The sequence below is a fragment of the Malania oleifera genome, chromosome 8 (assembly GCF_029873635.1).
Source record: "Malania oleifera isolate guangnan ecotype guangnan chromosome 8, ASM2987363v1, whole genome shotgun sequence".
NCBI classification, from domain to species: domain Eukaryota; kingdom Viridiplantae; phylum Streptophyta; class Magnoliopsida; order Santalales; family Ximeniaceae; genus Malania; species Malania oleifera.
In genome coordinates, this window is record NC_080424.1 from 52553716 (window position 1) to 52572394 (window position 18679).

General features: G+C 35.8%; 1 protein-coding gene across 3 annotated transcripts in view; it reads right to left on the reverse strand.

Moving 5' to 3' along the window:
- LOC131162289 (protein ALTERED SEED GERMINATION 2) overlaps positions 1–18679 on the reverse strand; it is an 80954-nt gene that overhangs the window by 29052 nt on the left and 33223 nt on the right. For all 3 annotated transcript variants that reach the window (XM_058118602.1, XM_058118600.1, XM_058118601.1), the window contains exons 10-13: positions 11348–11493; positions 11028–11198; positions 10816–10926; positions 9706–9817 (exon numbers count right to left, since the gene is read on the reverse strand). In XM_058118602.1, coding sequence (XP_057974585.1) covers positions 9706–9817; positions 10816–10926; positions 11028–11198; positions 11348–11493 — 540 coding nt within the window. The remainder of the gene's footprint in view (positions 1–9705; positions 9818–10815; positions 10927–11027; positions 11199–11347; positions 11494–18679) is intronic.

Genomic DNA, 18679 nt, shown 5'->3' on the forward strand with positions numbered 1-18679 from the left:
TGTTCGTAAATTTAATTTTAGGATACTTTTTGAACCCCCAATTACTTTAAGGTGTCCCACCCTCTCCTGAAGTTGTTAGAGAAGTCATGGATGGGGTTAAAAAAGTAATAACCAAGTTTGCACCTGGTATAGATACTCAAATTTAGGTTATTAGTCAAGTATTAGTTCTATTGGATAATAAATTATTTTAGTATGATGTAATACTTCCTATAATATATCTAATTAATTAATTATCACAATCCTCTTTTTTTAGTTGTTGCTATATCAAGATAAGTAGGAGACATTTGGAACCCCTTTGGCTTAGAGGGCAGTGAAATAAACAAATCCGGATAAATTTAACTAAATAATGGGTGAATGGATCTATCTTGCCATTTTTATGTTCAATTTGACTTTTCAAAAATACACTATATTGACATATGTTTTTCTTCAATTATTTATGCAACTGAATAGTGGATTTATTATGGCATGTGTGCTTTTGACCTCCAAAAAATAACAATTAGAGTTCTTAGCCAGACTACATCTGCTTCAAACTGTGAGCATAATTGGAGCACCTTTAACCTTATCCATACCTAAGAAATAGACTAAAGTACATGAGACTGCAAAAACTTGTTTTCGTGCACTACAACTTGAGGTTAAAGTTAAGACATACAATAAGAAGAACCCAACCAGACATCGAAGGTAGTTTCAACCCTAACAATTTGGACTATAGTTTCAAAGAAGATGATCCTTTGAGTCCATGGTTAGAGGAGAGAGGCACCATTACTCGACGGCCAGGACAACTCAAATTAGTTGGATGAAGAGGTTTGTGGCATTGCAAAAGGAGGTAATCAACCACCAATAAATGTGCATGATTCAAGTTCAAGTCCTAAACGTACACAAAGTGATAATAATCTTGGTTTGAGCCCATCAAGTAATGATGATGGTGGTAGTGGTACCACTATCACCTCCTTCTGTAGTACCACCAACTTCTTCATCTAACCAATTTGAGTTGTCCTGACCGTCAAGTAATGGTGTCTCTCTCTCCTCTAACCATGGACTCAAAGGATCATCTTCTTCGAAAATATAGTCCAAATTGATAGGGTTGAAACTATCTTCGATGCCCTGTTGGCTACTTCTCATTGTATGTCTTAACTTTAACCTCTTCTTGTGATGCACAAAAATAAGTTTGTCTCATGTACTTTTTTAGTCTACTTCTTGTTTTCATATGGATAAGGCTAAAGGTGCTCCAATTACGCTCACTGTTCGAAACTGATGTGATCTGGCTAAGAACTCTTATTGCTATTTTTTGGAGTTTAGAAGCACACATGCCATAATAAATCCACCATTCGGAAACATCAATAAATGAAGAAAAACAAGTGTCAATATAGTGTATTTTTTAAAAGTCAACTTGAACATAAAAATGACAAAATAGATCCATTCAACCATTTTTTAGCTAAGTTTACCAGGATTTGTTTGTTTCACTACCCTTTAAGCCAACTGGGTTCCAAATGTCTCCTACCTATCCCAATATAGCAACAACTAAAAAAGGAGGATTGTGAAGTATAATTAATTAATTACATGTATTACAGGAAGTATTACAAAATATTAAAATAATTTACTATATAATAGAATCAATACTTACTTGATTAATCACCTGAAATTTTCTAGAAGTGGAGAAGGATTGAAATAGTATTTCTTATTATTTAAAAATAAGGTACAATTTGAATGTCTTATAACTACCAGAATAATCTAAACGGAAAGAATAATAAAGGAAAGAATAACAAAAGGAAAGAATGACAATTGCTAACAAATCTCCTAGAATATCTCCTAAGAATATATCCTAGAATATCTCTTACGAATATTTACATAATTACAGAAATTTCTCCTATAATCAGGGAGATTTGAGTGGAAAAATTTGGAAACTTTCCAACACTCCCCCCCAAGCTAGTTTGAAGATGTCTTCCATAGCCAGCTTGCCGATCAAATTTTCAAATTGCTTCTTTGATAGCACTTTTGTAAGTATATCTGCTATTTATTCAATAGCAAAGACACAAGGTAAATAAATCAGTCCACTGTCCAGCTTCCCCTTTACAAAATGCTTGTCAACCTCAACATGTTTTGTTCTATCATGAAGCACTGGATTGTGAGGCTATACTAGATTTGTTATCGCAATACAGTCTCATAGGTAGTGGATTAGTGACCTTCAATTCTTCCAATAATTTTTTAATCCACAACACTTCACAAATTCCATGAGCAACTACTGTAAATTCTGCCTCTGCACTACTCCTAGCTACCACATTTTGTTTTTTGCTTCACCATATAACCAAATTTCCACCAACAAAGGCACGATAACCAGAAGTTGATCTTCTATCGGTCATGCTCCTAGCCCAATCTGCATCAATGTATACCTCAAGTTGTAGATGTCTATGGTCTTCAAACAAGAGACCTTTTCCTAGAGTTCCCTTTAAATATCTCGGGATTCTATAAACTGCATCAAAGTGGTCAGGCCCTGGTGAGTGCATGAATTGGCTTACCATACTGACAGCAAAGGCTATGTCAGGACGTGTATATGATAAATAAAGTAGCCTTCCAACCAATCTTTGGTATTGGTCTCTATTGGTTACTTCTTCAGGCTTGGCAGGTTGTAGTTTAAGATTAGGCTTTATAGGCGTCTCAGCTGCTTTACACCCTAGTGAACCTGTTTCTCCAAGCAAGTCAAGCACATATTTTCTTTGTGAAACAAAAATACCTTATCTTGACCTTGCAAATTTCATACCGAGAAAATACTTCAAGTCACCCAAGTCTTTAATCTCAAATTCATTAGCAAGCATCTGTTTTAATTTCTCAAGTTCCTTGTTGTCATTACCTGTCAAAATAATATCGCCAACATAAATAATTAGAATAGCAACCGTCCTTTCACTTGAGTGCTTATGGCGTGATCAGCTTGACCTTGGCTGTAACCATGACCCTTTACAACCTTCCCAAAGCGTTCAAACCAAGCTCTCGGAGATTGTTTGAGCCCATACAATGATTTTTTTCAATTCACACACGTTATCTCTGCCAAGATTACCTTCAAAACCTAGTGGTAATTCCATAAACACTTCATCCTCTAGATCTCCATTTAAAAAAAGCATTCTTTACATCCAACTCGTGTAAGGGAAGTTAGAATGTACAGCTAAGGAGAGTAATACTCAGATTGAGTTTATATTGGCCACTGGAGCAAAATTTTTTTGATAGTCAATTTCGTATGTTTGTAAATCCTTTTGCAACAAGTCTCACCTTATCTCTCTCTATATTGCCATCTACGGTGCATTTAACTGTAAACACCCACTTGCAACCTACAATTTTCTTTTCCTTTGGTAAATCAACAATTTCCCAAGTACTGTTGTTCCGTAGAGCATTCATCTCTTCAAGAACTGCTAACTTCCAATCCACATGGTCCATAGCTTCCTGAATGGTCCTTGGAACAAATAGGTGAGAAATATTGGATGTAAAGGCCTTATAATTATGAGAGAACCTATGGTATGATAAATATTTGGCAATGGGATGTGTGGTACAAGTTCTAACTCCTTTCCTAATGGGTATAGGTACATCAAGTTCAGTAGATTGATCAAGGATTACCTAGGATTTCCAAATGATCAGTTTTTGGAGGTGATGATTGATTCTGCTCTGAAATTGTGGAATGATCCTTAGAATTAAAACGATACGTGCCTCTAGTATAAACACGAAGCTCAAAAGAGGGATTATTCTGTAGCAATTCTCCCCCTGTTTGTGATTCCCTTCTGCTTTGTATAGGCAAATTACGATTTCCATTTTTTTCACTATTTAAAATTTTAGTTTCTTGAATGTTTTGTAGAGGGATGTCAAGTCAAGGAAAACATTAGGCATTGGCATAGAAATTTGCAAAACTGATCTTCACTACTCTCTTTCTTCTCCTGAAAGATAAGTTTGGTTAAAGGAAGACTGATTTTCAACAAAAACGAAATCCATACTGATGTGTTTTTTCTTTTTCGTTTTTGGATTCAAACATTTGTACCCTCTCTATTGGGAGCATATCCAAGAAAGACACATTTTTCAGCTCTAGGATCAAGTTTAGATCTACAATGAGCTGGAATATGAACAAAAACAGTGCATCCAAATATTTTTCGAGGCAGATCAGAAATTATCCAATTACCAAGAAAGGATTGTTTTAAGATGCCAAAGGAGTGATATACTACAGCACACGGGTAGGCATTCTATTAATAAGATAACAAGAAGTTAGAATAGCATCCCCCCACAAATGTTTTGGAATATGCATAGAAAACATTATAGCCCGTGCAACCTCAAGTAAATGACGATTTTTTCTTTCTGCGATACCATTTTGTTGTGGGGTGTCACGACACGTGGATTGATGTTGAATCCCTCTTTCTTTCAAAAAATTTCCCAAAACTTGGTTGGAATATTTTGTACCATTATTTGTACAAAGTATGCTTTATTTTGTGTGAAATTGATTTTTGATCATACTATAAAAATTCTTGAATAATATTTCAACTTCAAATATTCCATTCATCAAATATACCCAACAAATCTAAGAATGATCATCTATAAAAGTCATAAACCATTTTTTCCCGGATAAGGTAATAACTTTAGAGGGACCCTAAACATCACTATGAATCAAATAAAAAGGTTTTGATGCATGGTAGCCTTTTGAATTATAAGGAACTCAATGACTTTTTGATAAATGACAAACGTCACAATGAAGAGAAGTACAATCCAAATTTTTAAACAGACTAAGCAACAAATATTTTAAATAGGAAAAACTAGGATGCCCTAATCTAAGATGCCAAAGCATTATTTGAGCACGCACAGGGATTAAACTAGTACTACCAATCAAGCCCTGAGCTTGTTTATTGCTGAATAGGGTATCATCAAAATAATAAAGGCCATCAATCATCCTAGCAGTGCCAATCATCGCCCCCGCGTTCTGGCCCTGAAATTCACAGTGAGAATCAAAGAATATGATACGACAGTTAGAATCACGGGATAATCTACTAACAGATAGAAGATTGCAAGTAAGTTTAGGAACATGAAGGACAGATTTTAATTCTATTTTACCGGAAATTCTAATTGAACTTGCTCCTACAATGGATGAAAGACTCCCATTTGCAATCCTAACCTTTTTATTACCCAGGCAAGGATAATAAGGTTGCAACAATTGAGATATACTGATCACATGGTCGGATGCACCTGAATCAATAATCCATGGTGCAAAGGCTAAAGAACTGGAATAGGCACTTGGCATATTACCTGTTTGGGCCAAGGAACCAATAGAAGTTACCGAATATCGGATTGGATTTCAGCAGTTGAAGAAGTTGATCCATCTACTTTGAACTTAGAACATTGGTCTAGGCTTCATTTGCTCTAGGAATCACTTCATTGTTTCCAAGTCCAGGTTTTCCGCTCTTCCAATTTGCTAGTTTTCCGTGTAGTTTCTAACAGGTTTCTCAAGTATGGCGTGGCTTATTACAATAGTCACGCCATACTCAAGATTTTTGATTGTGATATAACCACTATACAAAGGCACTAATAGCAACCAAAACAGTAGGATTAGCAGCAACCACAGCAGAGTTCTCCACTGTTCCAGACATAATGAAAACTGAACAAGGTTAAGGCAATAAGGCCTAGGTTTTAGAGGCTATGACTGCCGAAAGGAAAAGAAAACCAAGCTCTAATGCCATCTAGAAGTGGAGAAGGATTGAAATAGTATTTCTTATTATTTAAAAAAAAAAGTACAATCTGAATGTCTTATAGACTACAAGGATAATCTCAAAGGAAAGAATAATAAAGAAAAGAATAACAAAAGGAAAGAATAACAATTGCTAACAAATCTCCTAGAATATCTCCTAAGAATATATCGTAGAATATCTCTTAAGAATATTTACATAATTACAGAAATTTCTCCTATAATCAAGGAGAGTTGACTGGATAAATTTGGAAACTTTCCAACAATTTGAGTACCTATATCGGGTACCATCTTGGTTATCACTTTTTTGATCCCATCCATGACTTCTCTAACAACTTCAGGAGATGGTGGAACACCTTAAAGTAATTGGGGGTTCAAAAAATATTCTAAAAAATAATAAACAAGAGTGTTTTAATGCAACTATGCATAATTTTAAATTTGAAATATTAATAAATTGTATTTTATTTACACTAACCAGCTGCATGCAAGCCTTAGCGCAATTGAAAATTCCAGTAGTTATCAATAATTTTCCAATAATCTTCGTAGAACCGACAGTTTTTTGCAATGGCCAACTTCGCCCTATCAAATGCCTAGTATACGAAACCCATGGTTGTTTTTTCATCACCATCAACCAATTTAAGAACTTTATCTAAGGGTTCCTATACTTTAATTATATCAGAAGCCTTTTGCCAAAACTCTTTCCCCAAGATAATCTTCTTCACATCATATGTTAGGCCTGATTTTGTCATCCCAAACCTTGAGTTTTTCCAAGCATCAGATGTCAACATTTCCCTCTATTCTTGTTCATGCCTAACAATAGTCTCCAAGGCAACAAAGTTGGTGGCAAATTGAGTAATGGCAGGAGGAAGCAATTCTCTATTATTTGTGAATTTCTCCATGAAATTCATTATCCATGTGTCATGGTAAATAAAATAGGTTATTATTTTTACATCTTCTAAGACCTTCTTCACAATACTTTTCTTACCAATGTCTTCAAGAATAATATCTATGCAATGAGTTGCACATGTTATCCAGTAGAGATTTGGCCTCTTTTGAATTAATAATTTCCCTCCCGCCTCCATTGCAGCTTCATTATCAATCACTACTTGAACAAATCTCCACAGATTGAAGAGCCAACTCAGCTGACCTGCGGAGCATAGCTTCAAACAACAAATCGAAGCTTATTTTTGGGGTTTCTAAGCTTCAGATCAATAGATATAAGCTGGATGAAGGAGACGAGAGGGGAAGAAGCAGCAAAACGCAAAGAGAACCATAAAAAATGAAGCAGATTCGAGGAGATAAGGAGTCGACAGCTGTAACGTGGTACTGCAACGTGGTGTAACAGCCGTTACAGACCGTAATGCAAGTGTAACGCCTGTTATGGGCCGTTACGATTATGAATTTTCTGCTTGCCGCATTAGCAGCCTATAACAGTATCGGAGGCCTCATTTTTCTTTACTTAATGGCTGTTATTTAATACCCTCTCTTTGCAGGCCTTTTGGGATGCAGGCTAGGGTTTTTCCAATTACATATCTTGACCTCCCTCTTGGTGTTAAATTTAAAGAAAAATGTATTTGGACCTCATCGTTGAATGATTAAGAGAAATCTGGCTGGTTAGAAAAGGAATTATTTGTCTGCAGGAGGCTTATCCTTATAAAGAGCACATCAAATCTACCGGTTTATTATATGTACCTCTTCCCTATCCCATGCTCATTTTCCAAAAGGTTAAAAAGAATTCAAAGGAGATTCGTCGGGGGAGTTTGGAGAGGAATTCAAGTATCATCTTGTCAGATGGGCGTTGTGAAACAAACTCTACAATATGGCTAGGATTCAAATCCCTCTCTTAATTCAACAAAGCCCTCCTTGGAAAATGGCTTTGGGCATGCATGAAGGATAATCTTTGGAATGGAGTCATTGCTTCAATATATGGTCTCTTATATAAAGGTTGGACCACTGAACCTGGAGAAGAATGTATGGTGTCAGATTTTAGAAAATTCATCAGGATATTGACCGTCTTATTGATTTTTATGGTTGCTTGTACAATATCCTTTATCAAAACACTACTGATGATCCCAAATAGGTCCTGCTAAGATGGCATGTTTATGGTCAGATCCTTTATAGGAAACTCACAGAAGGAACTAGCAACAGGTTTCCCTTGAAGCTCATCTCAAAAAAGCAGCCCCCACAAAAGTTGCTTTCTTTGCATGGAAGGCAACTCTAGAAAAATTATTGCCGTGGATAACTTGCAGAAAGGGGGCTGCCCCTTGTCAATAGGTGCTTCTGTGTTTGGAAAGTGCTGAAACTAATTGATCACAACCTCTTGCACTGCTCCTGGACAGGAATCCTTTGGGACTTGCCACTTCTTTATATCAGGCAGCAGTGGGTTACTGCTAGAAAAATGTAAAGAGAGTTATGGGATTGAAAAGCTATCCACTCTAGCAAGGAGAGGAAGAAAGCTTTGTCCCTCATTCCCCTTGCCATCTTTTGATTGCACGGAGAAGAAGAAATAAGAAAGGTTTCAAAGGATTGACCATGCCTTTACATGTTATTAAAACCATTTACTACTACTACTACTACTAAATGGCATAGTGGTTTGCTTTTGGTTGATTCACTGGTGATTTTTTATTGTTTTGACACCCTGCAGTTCAGATGATTCCCTTGTTTGTACTTGGGTGACATCCACTTAATGCCTTTAATGAAACTTTCTTTGCTGAGAGAAGTAAATACTGTCAAAACAACTAGAAAATTTATGCATTGAAAAATAAAATAGTACCAATTTGATGCTGGTATTAAAATAAAAAAAAAAAAAAAAGGTCACTATTAACACCATATTACTTTTCCCAAGAAAGTTAAGATTTTCTAATACATGTGTAAAAGCTTTATATACATTGTTGGCCCACAACCTAACAGTTTAAGCTTTTAGCTAAAGTGGTAATTTAACATGGTATCAGAACTAGTTACAAGGAGGTCCTGGTTTCTAGTCTCGTTGCCTGCATTTATTATGAGTTGTTTAAAAAATTATGTATTCCTTATAATGCATGTGATCTGTCATGTGTTTATCTCTTAACCTGCAGGGGAGTGTTAAAGCTTGATATATACTGTTGGCCCACAACCTAACAGCGTAAGATTTTAGGTAAAGTAGTAATATAACAATAGTTAGGTGGTCGGGGTGGTGGTGGTTACTGTTGTTGTTATTACTGCTACAACTGTTGTTACTGCTAAATTTAGTTATGCATCAGTTTAGATCACTTAACCAAATTTATCCATGAAAAAACAAGAGTCCTAAAATTCTGGAAATCACAAGCTACTTGCTCATATTTCAATTCCAATTCTACGTCAAACCAAATGTGAGGGGGAATCTGCCATTGTGTTTCTGATTCCAATTCCAATTCCAGTCCTGAAAACCGAAAGCCAACTAAAAGAATCCCTGTTATGTTTTTAGTCAAACTTAAAATTTCAATGAAAAACTGCATTTGCCTAGAGTCTCCATCATCTTTCAATTGAACATCACAAAGTTGGTTAAACTACTCAAAGTAGTGAGAGATATTATGGTCTCATGAGCCAATAAAATGATATTTTAAATCCAGAATGCACTTATCTTTTATTCTATATCCACAAAAACTTCTATTCTTTACATTTCATTTATTTCTTGGAGTTGCTAGAGTTTTAAGTTTCCTATATCGCATGGTAACCCCTCATTGTTCATAAGAACTAAAAAAATAAAAAATAATGAAGTTTACCAGTACAGTGAAACTGCAAAGCTACAATACACCCCATGACATCATTATCTTACGTGCACAATTGTGTGTTAGCGTGCAAAACCCTATCCAAAAACACAAATTTGAACACAAAGAAGAAAGTCGAAGTAAAATCAAATTTGGCACCATGCTGCATGTCATGATTGCAACTGAAATTGCATGAACTTAACAGTCAATGAATTGCATGTCTTCTCATCTAGAGGCAAGAAAGAATGAAAAGGACATTAATGGTTCACCGTAACAAACCTGCAGCAAGATGCTTTTTTATATTCTCCACTTTTTCTGCTACTTCAGAATCGGATGGGGCCAAACAATCAGCTGCAACAGCAAACTCTTGAGCTTCTTTATGTTTTCCCAACTGCAAGACAATAAATATTAGGAAACAACAAGAATTACAAGAACCACCAAAGAGACAGGTTCACTTCCATTTAAGAGAAATGAAATCATGACTACATTCTTTTTTAAAATAAACTTGTGCGCCAAGAGGCCTGCAACTTCAGTTTCCAACATTATTCTGGACAGTGTCTTAACCAGAAGGAATACAAGGAAACTGTGTTCCAAACAAAACCCAATGATTCAATTTAAAATCTGAATTAACAATCTTTTCGACATGTCCCACACAACATGCTCATCCTCTGTACAAGACCTGCTTGGCCACTTTAGAAGTTTCATTTACTTGGAAAATGTCCGAAATTACAAGGATATTAACCCTTTTCCATAGACAAATTATGATGTGGTAATTGTCCCCTTCATGGTCCCAAAGACGAGGAACACATGCTGCTTTTTCTCCCCCAAGATTATGCAGGGTGTTTGCTACACGAAGGTTCTAAGTCCATACCAAAACCTGACTATCATACCACAGATCATGGAGTCAAAGTACAGAGGTTATGACAGAAACTAGAATTTCATATTCCCAGTCCTTAAGCAGCATAAAATCACCACATAGTGACTAAACCTTCCCTCAAAGCATAATATAAGAACAAGCCAATCATTTATATAGGCTATAAATAGGAAAAGTCTTACTCAACCTAAACATTTTCTACAGTCAACAGTCAAGTTTGATAATTCTAGAAAAAATAGAGTTCCTAATTGAGACCATTAATGTTCTCCAATCCACTTGAGAAAAATTTATTCACATCTTCAAGCAAAAAGTAAGAAAGCTACTTTTACACTCACAGAAAAAACATCCATAAACACAATGTGTATCACTTTTTATTTCCAGTCCGGAGCACCAACATAACCACAAGGGTAATCAGCCAGATATCTCATACTATATTGGATTAAAAACTGCAACAAAATCTAATGGATCATCATAGATGTCAATGTTCTCAAATAAATTACAGCTATTGAACTTACCTGCAATAAAGCTTCAGCCATGTGATAGAGTGCCTTAAATGAATAAGTATTGATTCTTCGAGCTCTGTTGCAATCTCGAATAGCCATATGAACATCATTTTTCCACTTTCTCTGAAAAAGAAAAAGCTCCAGTATATTGGTATCATTAAAATATAGGATACAAATAAAAATTGAACTTTGAACTTTGTAACATGACAAAGTTCTCTAAGAACCTTCAGGAACAAGGCAGCACGTAGACAGAGACAGTCATGCCTTAGTGTAGGTCCGATCTCATTACCATGCCCATCCAAAACTTCATTGCATGCCTCAATTCCATAGAAATAATTTGTTTGCTCTTTCAAAGATTTCTCTGCAGTTTGAACCAATTTCCTGCACTTGTTCAGCTGTAAAAAACAGCATTAGAATATTCAAATGGTACACAAAAAAAATCAAGAGCCATAGAAATTCTACCAAAAATAAGTGAAAAACTTCAAAAAAAAAAAACAAAATACAAAACACGCACACACACACACACACACACAGAGATGCACACCCTGGCAGCGACATTGCTTTTTATGGGAAAACCATTATAGGGAGCACCAGACACAGATGATTGCAATTCTACTACATTTTGTATATGAGTAAGGCTCATTAGTTTTGACACATCCCCTGAAGTATATTGCATAGCACTTCCAGCAGCTGCACATAACAAAAATAACTTGAGTCCAGTACAAGATCAACTTTTACCATCACATAACCAAAAAACAAGAGATGTAACAGAGCATAACCAAAAAACAAGAGATGCATCAGAGCATCAAGTACAAGCAAATAAAACACTTCATTATTTTTTCCTTTTTTTTAATGAGTAAGAAAACTCCATCAGTATATATTTGGACTGACACTATTAGCTTCATCTGATCAAATTTTATGAAAATTATGCAACCGAATAACAAGATATCCAACAAGGCATAAAGTTTAAGCAAATAAAAGCTTGTTTTTAAAATAAAACTAAGAAAAAAAAAACAGCAAGTAGATATCTGACAACATTTATTTGGACCAACTTATGAAGCACTAACACATCAATTAGTGGGCAAGTTTGTCAGATGCAATTGAGACAGGGACACCCCCATCAAAATATATATATATATATATATATATATATATATATATTTATATATCATTCTAAGGTATGAAATGGCTACAACACCTTGACAAACTGTTCAAGTGATCATGGTCTTCTGAGAATAAAGAAATGCTTATTAAAAAAAATGATATTATATTACATAAAAATAAAATAAAAATAAAAACCTATATGGTAAGGGCTTCTCCAGGAAGCTTCCCCATGATTCCTCCACTCAAGGAAGGCTTCTGCACAAAGCTTTTACTTCTCATCCAGGGAGAAATGTTGATTGTAAGTTCATTTTGGGCTTGCACTTTAAATTTTAGATGTTAATTTTTTTTTTCATAAGCATATTTATAGTACTAACTTATATACCTTTAGTTGATATACATTTAGTGGAAACAGCCTCTTGCAAAAATGCAAGTTAAGTTAATTTTAGTGTTAATTTTAGTTGATACATTTTGGGCTTGCACTTTAAATTTTAGATGTTAATTTTTTTTTCATAAGCATATTTATATTACTAACTTATAGACATTTAGTTGATATACATGGCCTGCATCTTAACATTCCTCGGAATGAGAGATTCCCATAAAACATGGGTATCCCATTCCAAACCTCCCCATGGGTAAGTTTCAAGGGGATGAGATTCCCATGGGAATCCTACTTCTAGAACCAAATTACCCTCACATATAACATGGTATAGTTAGATGTTTATTGTATTTAAATAATAAATTATCAATAAAATGAAACTTATATTATTATTGTGTTGTAATAATATAATATAATGGTTAATATTTTGACAGCAATAATTATTGTATTACAATAATACAATATAATGGATGCTTTAGAGACCATATTGTCCTCAATTATTGTTAATTGGGTTATTTAAATGTTGAATTTTTAAAATTATATGACAACAACAAACCAAGCCTTAAGTTACTCACTATCTCATTCCAAGTTACTTTAAGTCTACTCCTACCCCTTTTACTACCCCTCACAGTATCTAGCTTGTTCCTCCTCACTGCAAACTATTTAGCCTATTTTGTAAGTGCCCAAACCATTTAAGTTGTCCCTCCCTTACCTTATCTTCTACAGGAGCTATGCCTAACTTAATGTTCGTTCCTTAATTTGTCTTTTAATGTTATGCCACTCATCCACCTTAACATTCTCATCTCGGCAACTTTTACCTTTTGGATATGTTGTTCCTTGATCACCTAACATTCTGATTCATACAGCATAATTGGTCTTATAGTTGTCCTATAGAACTACCCATTAAATTTTAAGGGTATTCTACGATCCCACAGCTCACTCAAAGCACTTCTCCATTTTATCTAACCAGCTTCAAATCTATACATTACATCTTCTTTAATTTATCCTCCAGCTCGCATAATAGGTCCAAGGTATCGAAATCTACTAGTGAAATTGATTTCTCAACCATCAAGTTTAACCTTTTCTCCAATATTCCTCCTACTATGTCTTAAATTACGTTTCATAAATTATGTCTTATTTCTACATATCCAAAAACCTCTAGATTTTGAAGCTTCTTTCATAGTTTTAATTTAGATCCTACTCCACCCCTAGTCTCATCAATCAAGACAATGTCATCTGCGAACAACATACACCATGGAACCTCATTTTGGATACTCCTAGTAAGTTCATCCATTGCTACCGCAAAAATATAAGGGCTCAAAGCATATCCTTGATGCATACCCATTATGATTTAAATTTCATATCTACTCTACCTACATTCCTAATTCTAGTCATTACTCCATTGTACATATCCTTACTGAACTGAATATACCTACTACACGCGCTCTGTACCCTATCATTCGCTTTCTCTAAGTCAATAAAGATTATACGCCAGTCCCTCTTCTTTTTCCTAAATGTTTCAATTAATCTTCTGAAAATATATATAGCTTTTGTAGTAGATCTCCCAATCATAAAACCAAATTGATTTTCTAAGACTCGTTTCTAACCTTAATCTTTGTTCAACTACCCTTTCCCATAGTGTTATTGTATGACCCATAATTTTAATTCCACAATAATTATTACAATTTTGAATATCTCCTTAATTTTTGCATATAGTTATTTAAGTGTTCCTCCATTCAACTGGCATTTTCTTAGTATTTATAATTGTGTTAAATAATTTAATTAACCATATAATTTTGTTATCACCTAGGTATTTCCAAAATTCAATTGGGATGTTATCCAATCCTATAACTTTTCCATTTTTCATATTTCCTAATGCAAACTTAACTTCATTAACTCTATTTTTGCAAATAAATCTCATATTTTTAGCCTCTTTCCTCATTTGTTAGTTCTAAGCTGAAGCCATTATGCTTGGTGTCACGGACCCCCAATTTCAACCCAATTAACGGGCCGCACGGCAATCATCGAGGCTCACCCTCGACAGAGTCGGCCAATAACACACATTCAATCCGGCTGTCATGAACACGCGAGTGGTTTTTGAAAGCCATCATAGGCATGAAATATCAATTCCAACAATAATGAATTCATGAAGACAAGCGACCTTCATACTCAATGACATGTCGAACTAGTTGTTATTTTCAATCACCGAGACAACCACACAAACAATCATCCGAGTTATTCAACATCCAATATAAAAATCCCTGGCGAGGGCAAGTGAAGACATCTCTCCTCCCCATTTAACAGAGATCACACTATCAACCCCTAACATTCTCCCCCACTCACTCTATCGACTACCTCGTCGATGTATTTGTAAGAAGATTTCCCACTCTAGTTGTTGATGACCTTCGTGATTGACTACATGTCTACCAGGTTAATACCCTATATATTTTATCTTGACTTTGTACAACTCATCCACAGTATAAAAAAAAAATACAAGCCCCGACTTGTAAAGAACTAAAAAGGGATATAACTCAACCCACTATGCGAAGTAACTACTACAATTGACTGGTAAAGAACTGAAAAAGGGTAGGACTCATTGATTGTGTAAGATAACTACGACAACAAATAGTTAAGATATGAAAAAGGGTACGACTCATCAACTACGTGAGGTATCTACGACTACAGACTAGTAAAGAAATGAAAAGGGTATACGACTCATTCATTCCAGTTGGTTGTCTTTTGAGTATTGAAATCTACCGAATCTCACATCAAATCATCGTTCAAGTCATTAGAGGCATGAAATTATCTATCTTAACTTGGTCAAAGCGTACAGCGTTCACCCTGCCTACCCCTTTTCGCGCATATGGCATGTCACCCTGCCTACTTTCCTAGGTACTTGGCGGGAACCATTATCCTATCTTTGCCATACCAACCGAAGCATGCATCATTTACCCTACCAACCTTTTTGCGCTTGGTGTGACACCCTACCTACTTTCTCGGGCGCTTGGTGTGAACCATTACCCTTTCTCTTCCATGTTGACTTACAGAGCGCGCAGCATTCACATTGCCTTCCCTCTGGCACTTTTGGGTGGCACCTTGCCTACTTTCCTGCGTGCTTGGTGTGAACCATTAACTTCTCTCTGTAGTCTTATTGGAGGTCCTACTACTCACTTAGCCATCAAATTGTAAGGGATTCTCTTCCCATACTCCATACGCGCAATATAGCAACGAACTCAATTAACTTTCGTGGGGCGGCCTCAATCTTTATTGGCACAAACCCATGGGATTCTAGATTGCATTCGACCTTGATTTATTTCAGCCTATTCAAGGCTTCCGACAGCTCAATATTATCAGACAGACCTCAAGCTCTATTGGTCTATTTCTCGTAGGGAGGCCTCAAGCTCTATTAGCACTACCCTTTGGAACCATGGATGGCATCACGCCAATGATATAATTCAGCCTATTCAAGGTGACAACTCAATACTCTTTGGCAGACCTCTAGCTCTATTGGTCTACTTCCCGTAGGGAGGCCTCAATCTCTATTGGCACTACCCCTTTGGGACAATGAATGGCATCACGCCCACGATATGTTTCAGCCTACTCAAGGCTTCCAATAACTCAATATTTTATGGCAAACCTCAAGCTCTATTGGTCTGCTTCCCTTAAGGAGGCCTCAAGCTCTATTGGCACTACCCCCAAGGATTATGTATGTCATCGCACCCTTGCTAAGTTTCCCACTGCCCAATCCTCCTTTGAATACCGCAAGCTCCATTTGTCTTTCTCCTTCACAAGATGGGAGATGGCATCATGCCCTCAATGTATTTCAATCTATTCTCGAGGCTTACAACTACTCCCTACCAGGGATTTTCATACATGGAGTGACTTATTCCAGTTCCACAAATGTATTTTCAAAATCAATTTTCTCTTAATTCACCCCTTGCCTTACATGCCTCCAAATTGCCCTGTTTTACAAAATTTTAAATTCACATTTTCCAACTCACAATGTTCACGCCCACCGGGCTCACGCAAACCATGCTCTGATACCAACTGTCACGGACCGCCAATTTCAACCCAATTAACAGGCCGCACAGTAGTCATCGAGGCTCACCCTCGACAGAGTCAGCCAATAACACATTCAATCCAGCTATCATGAACACGCAAGAGGTTTTCGAAAGCCATCATAGGCATGAAATATCAATTCCAACAATAATGAATTCATGAAGACAAGCAACCTTCATACTCAATGACATGTCGAACTAGTTGTTATATTCAATCACCAAGACAATTACACAAACCATCATCTGAGTTATTCAACATCCAGTATAAAAATCCCTGGCGAGGGCAAGTGAAGACATCACTCCTCCCCATTTAACCAAGGTCACACTATCAACCCCTAACACTTGGCTTTCATCAAATAGCTTACTAAAGTAAGTTCGCCATCTTTCTATTTATGTCTTCTTAACCAAGACAATATGATCCTCACTTCTTATGCATTTTACTTACCTATAACCGAAGTCCTTGCTCTTTCATTCTCTAGCTCTGGCAAGTTTAAATGTCTCTTTCCCCATCTTTTGTATCTAATCTATCATATAAATTATTAAATGATCTACATTTTGCTTAACTAACGGCCTTTTCCGCATCTTTTCTTGCCTTTTATACTTTCTCTATCTTTCAACATTTTTTCTATTTTATACCGAATTTTTTTATCTTTACAACTTTTTGAACATCTTGATTCTGCCACCAACTTTCTTTGCTATCCGAGAATCTTCTTTTTGATTCACCTAAAATATTTTTTGTTGTCTTCTTTTAAAGCTAGCTATTCTGCTCCAAAAAAGTGTTAGTGTCTACACCATCCTTTATTGTCCAATCACCATCTTTGATCATTTTGTCTTTAAAATTTAGGGTAAAGACACTGGCCTCCCCTGAGGTTTGACAAAAAGACAGAGACTTCCACTAAGCATTCAAAAATCCTAGAGACCTCCCTTAAGTTCTCAAAAATTCCACATAGTGCCTTTAAGATTTGCTAAAAAGACACAAACCTCCCGTCATATTTGGCAAAAAGACAAATTTTTTAGGGGTGTAAATGCCCCAGAAATGAAATGTCAACGAAGGTATGTTGGATTTTCAAAATCCCCTGGAGAGGTTTGTGAAATTTTTGAAACCTACGAGAAGTTCCTTGTCTTTTTACCAAACCTCAAGGGAGGTTAGTGTCTTTTGCCCTCAATTTTATTATATTTTCTCCCTTTAAGTTCCACCACCCAATTCTCTTGCATTGATTTATATTATCCTTTTTCTTCTATTTTTTAATACATATATCTAACACTAAAACTATGTTGAGCAGTTAAGCTTTCACCTAGGATAACTTCACTATTTTTACATGATAAACAATCTATCTCCTAGTTAAGAAAAAATCTATTTGATTTTTATTTTGTCCACTCTTGAAAGTCATTAAATGCTCCTCTTTTCTTAAAGCAAGTTTGAATTGTAATAAAATCATGACATGGCGAAGTCTAAAGATTATATCCCCAGACTCATTTTTATCTCCATATCCACGTGCTCCATATATCCTTTCATTACCTTTATTATCCTTTCCAGTGCGTCCATTCAAATCTACTCCTATGAATATTTTCACCATCCTTATCCCTAATATCCCTGGTATAATACTACTCACATCTTCCCAAAATTCTCTCTTAAGGTTTTTTGCTAATAACCCTATTTGGGGAGCATAAGCACTGATGACATTTATCATTTCTTGATTTTTATGATCCTATCCCCTACTCTTTTGACATCTACAATACTATCTTTTAAGTCTTTTTTTACAATGATTCCTACACCAGTCTTATGTTTTACTTTTCCAGTGTACCAAAGTTTGAATCCTGACTTTTTAATTTCTCTAGCTTTCTCTCCTACCCTCTTAGTTTCTCGAGGGAAAATTACATTTTTTCTTCTAATCATTGTCTTGTCCACTATCTCCATGCTTTTACCCATAATTGTACCTATATTCCAAGTTGTTTATTATAATCCTAGTCTCCTAAACTAACTTCTTTACCCACCCATGTCCAAAAATGTACAAACCCTCGCATATTTGACACCGTACTCGATCACAGACACAACACATCGCTTCGGGGCAACAACCTAGCCCACCCTCGCCCACTTTTCACTAAAACCAAGTAGTATAAGTACAACGTGCCACTCATAGGGGACAACCCATCAAAAAATTAGTAAGGTTTCATATCATAGTGATTTGACAAGTTTACGCCAGCTGTCGGCTAACTAAAACACCCTCCTCCTTAACCTTAGCTTGGGACCGACTATGTGTGTAAAGATCAAGACACTGAGTACATCACATGCGGAATTAAGTTTTTTTTTAATAATTGGTAAGAATTTTTTTTAAGT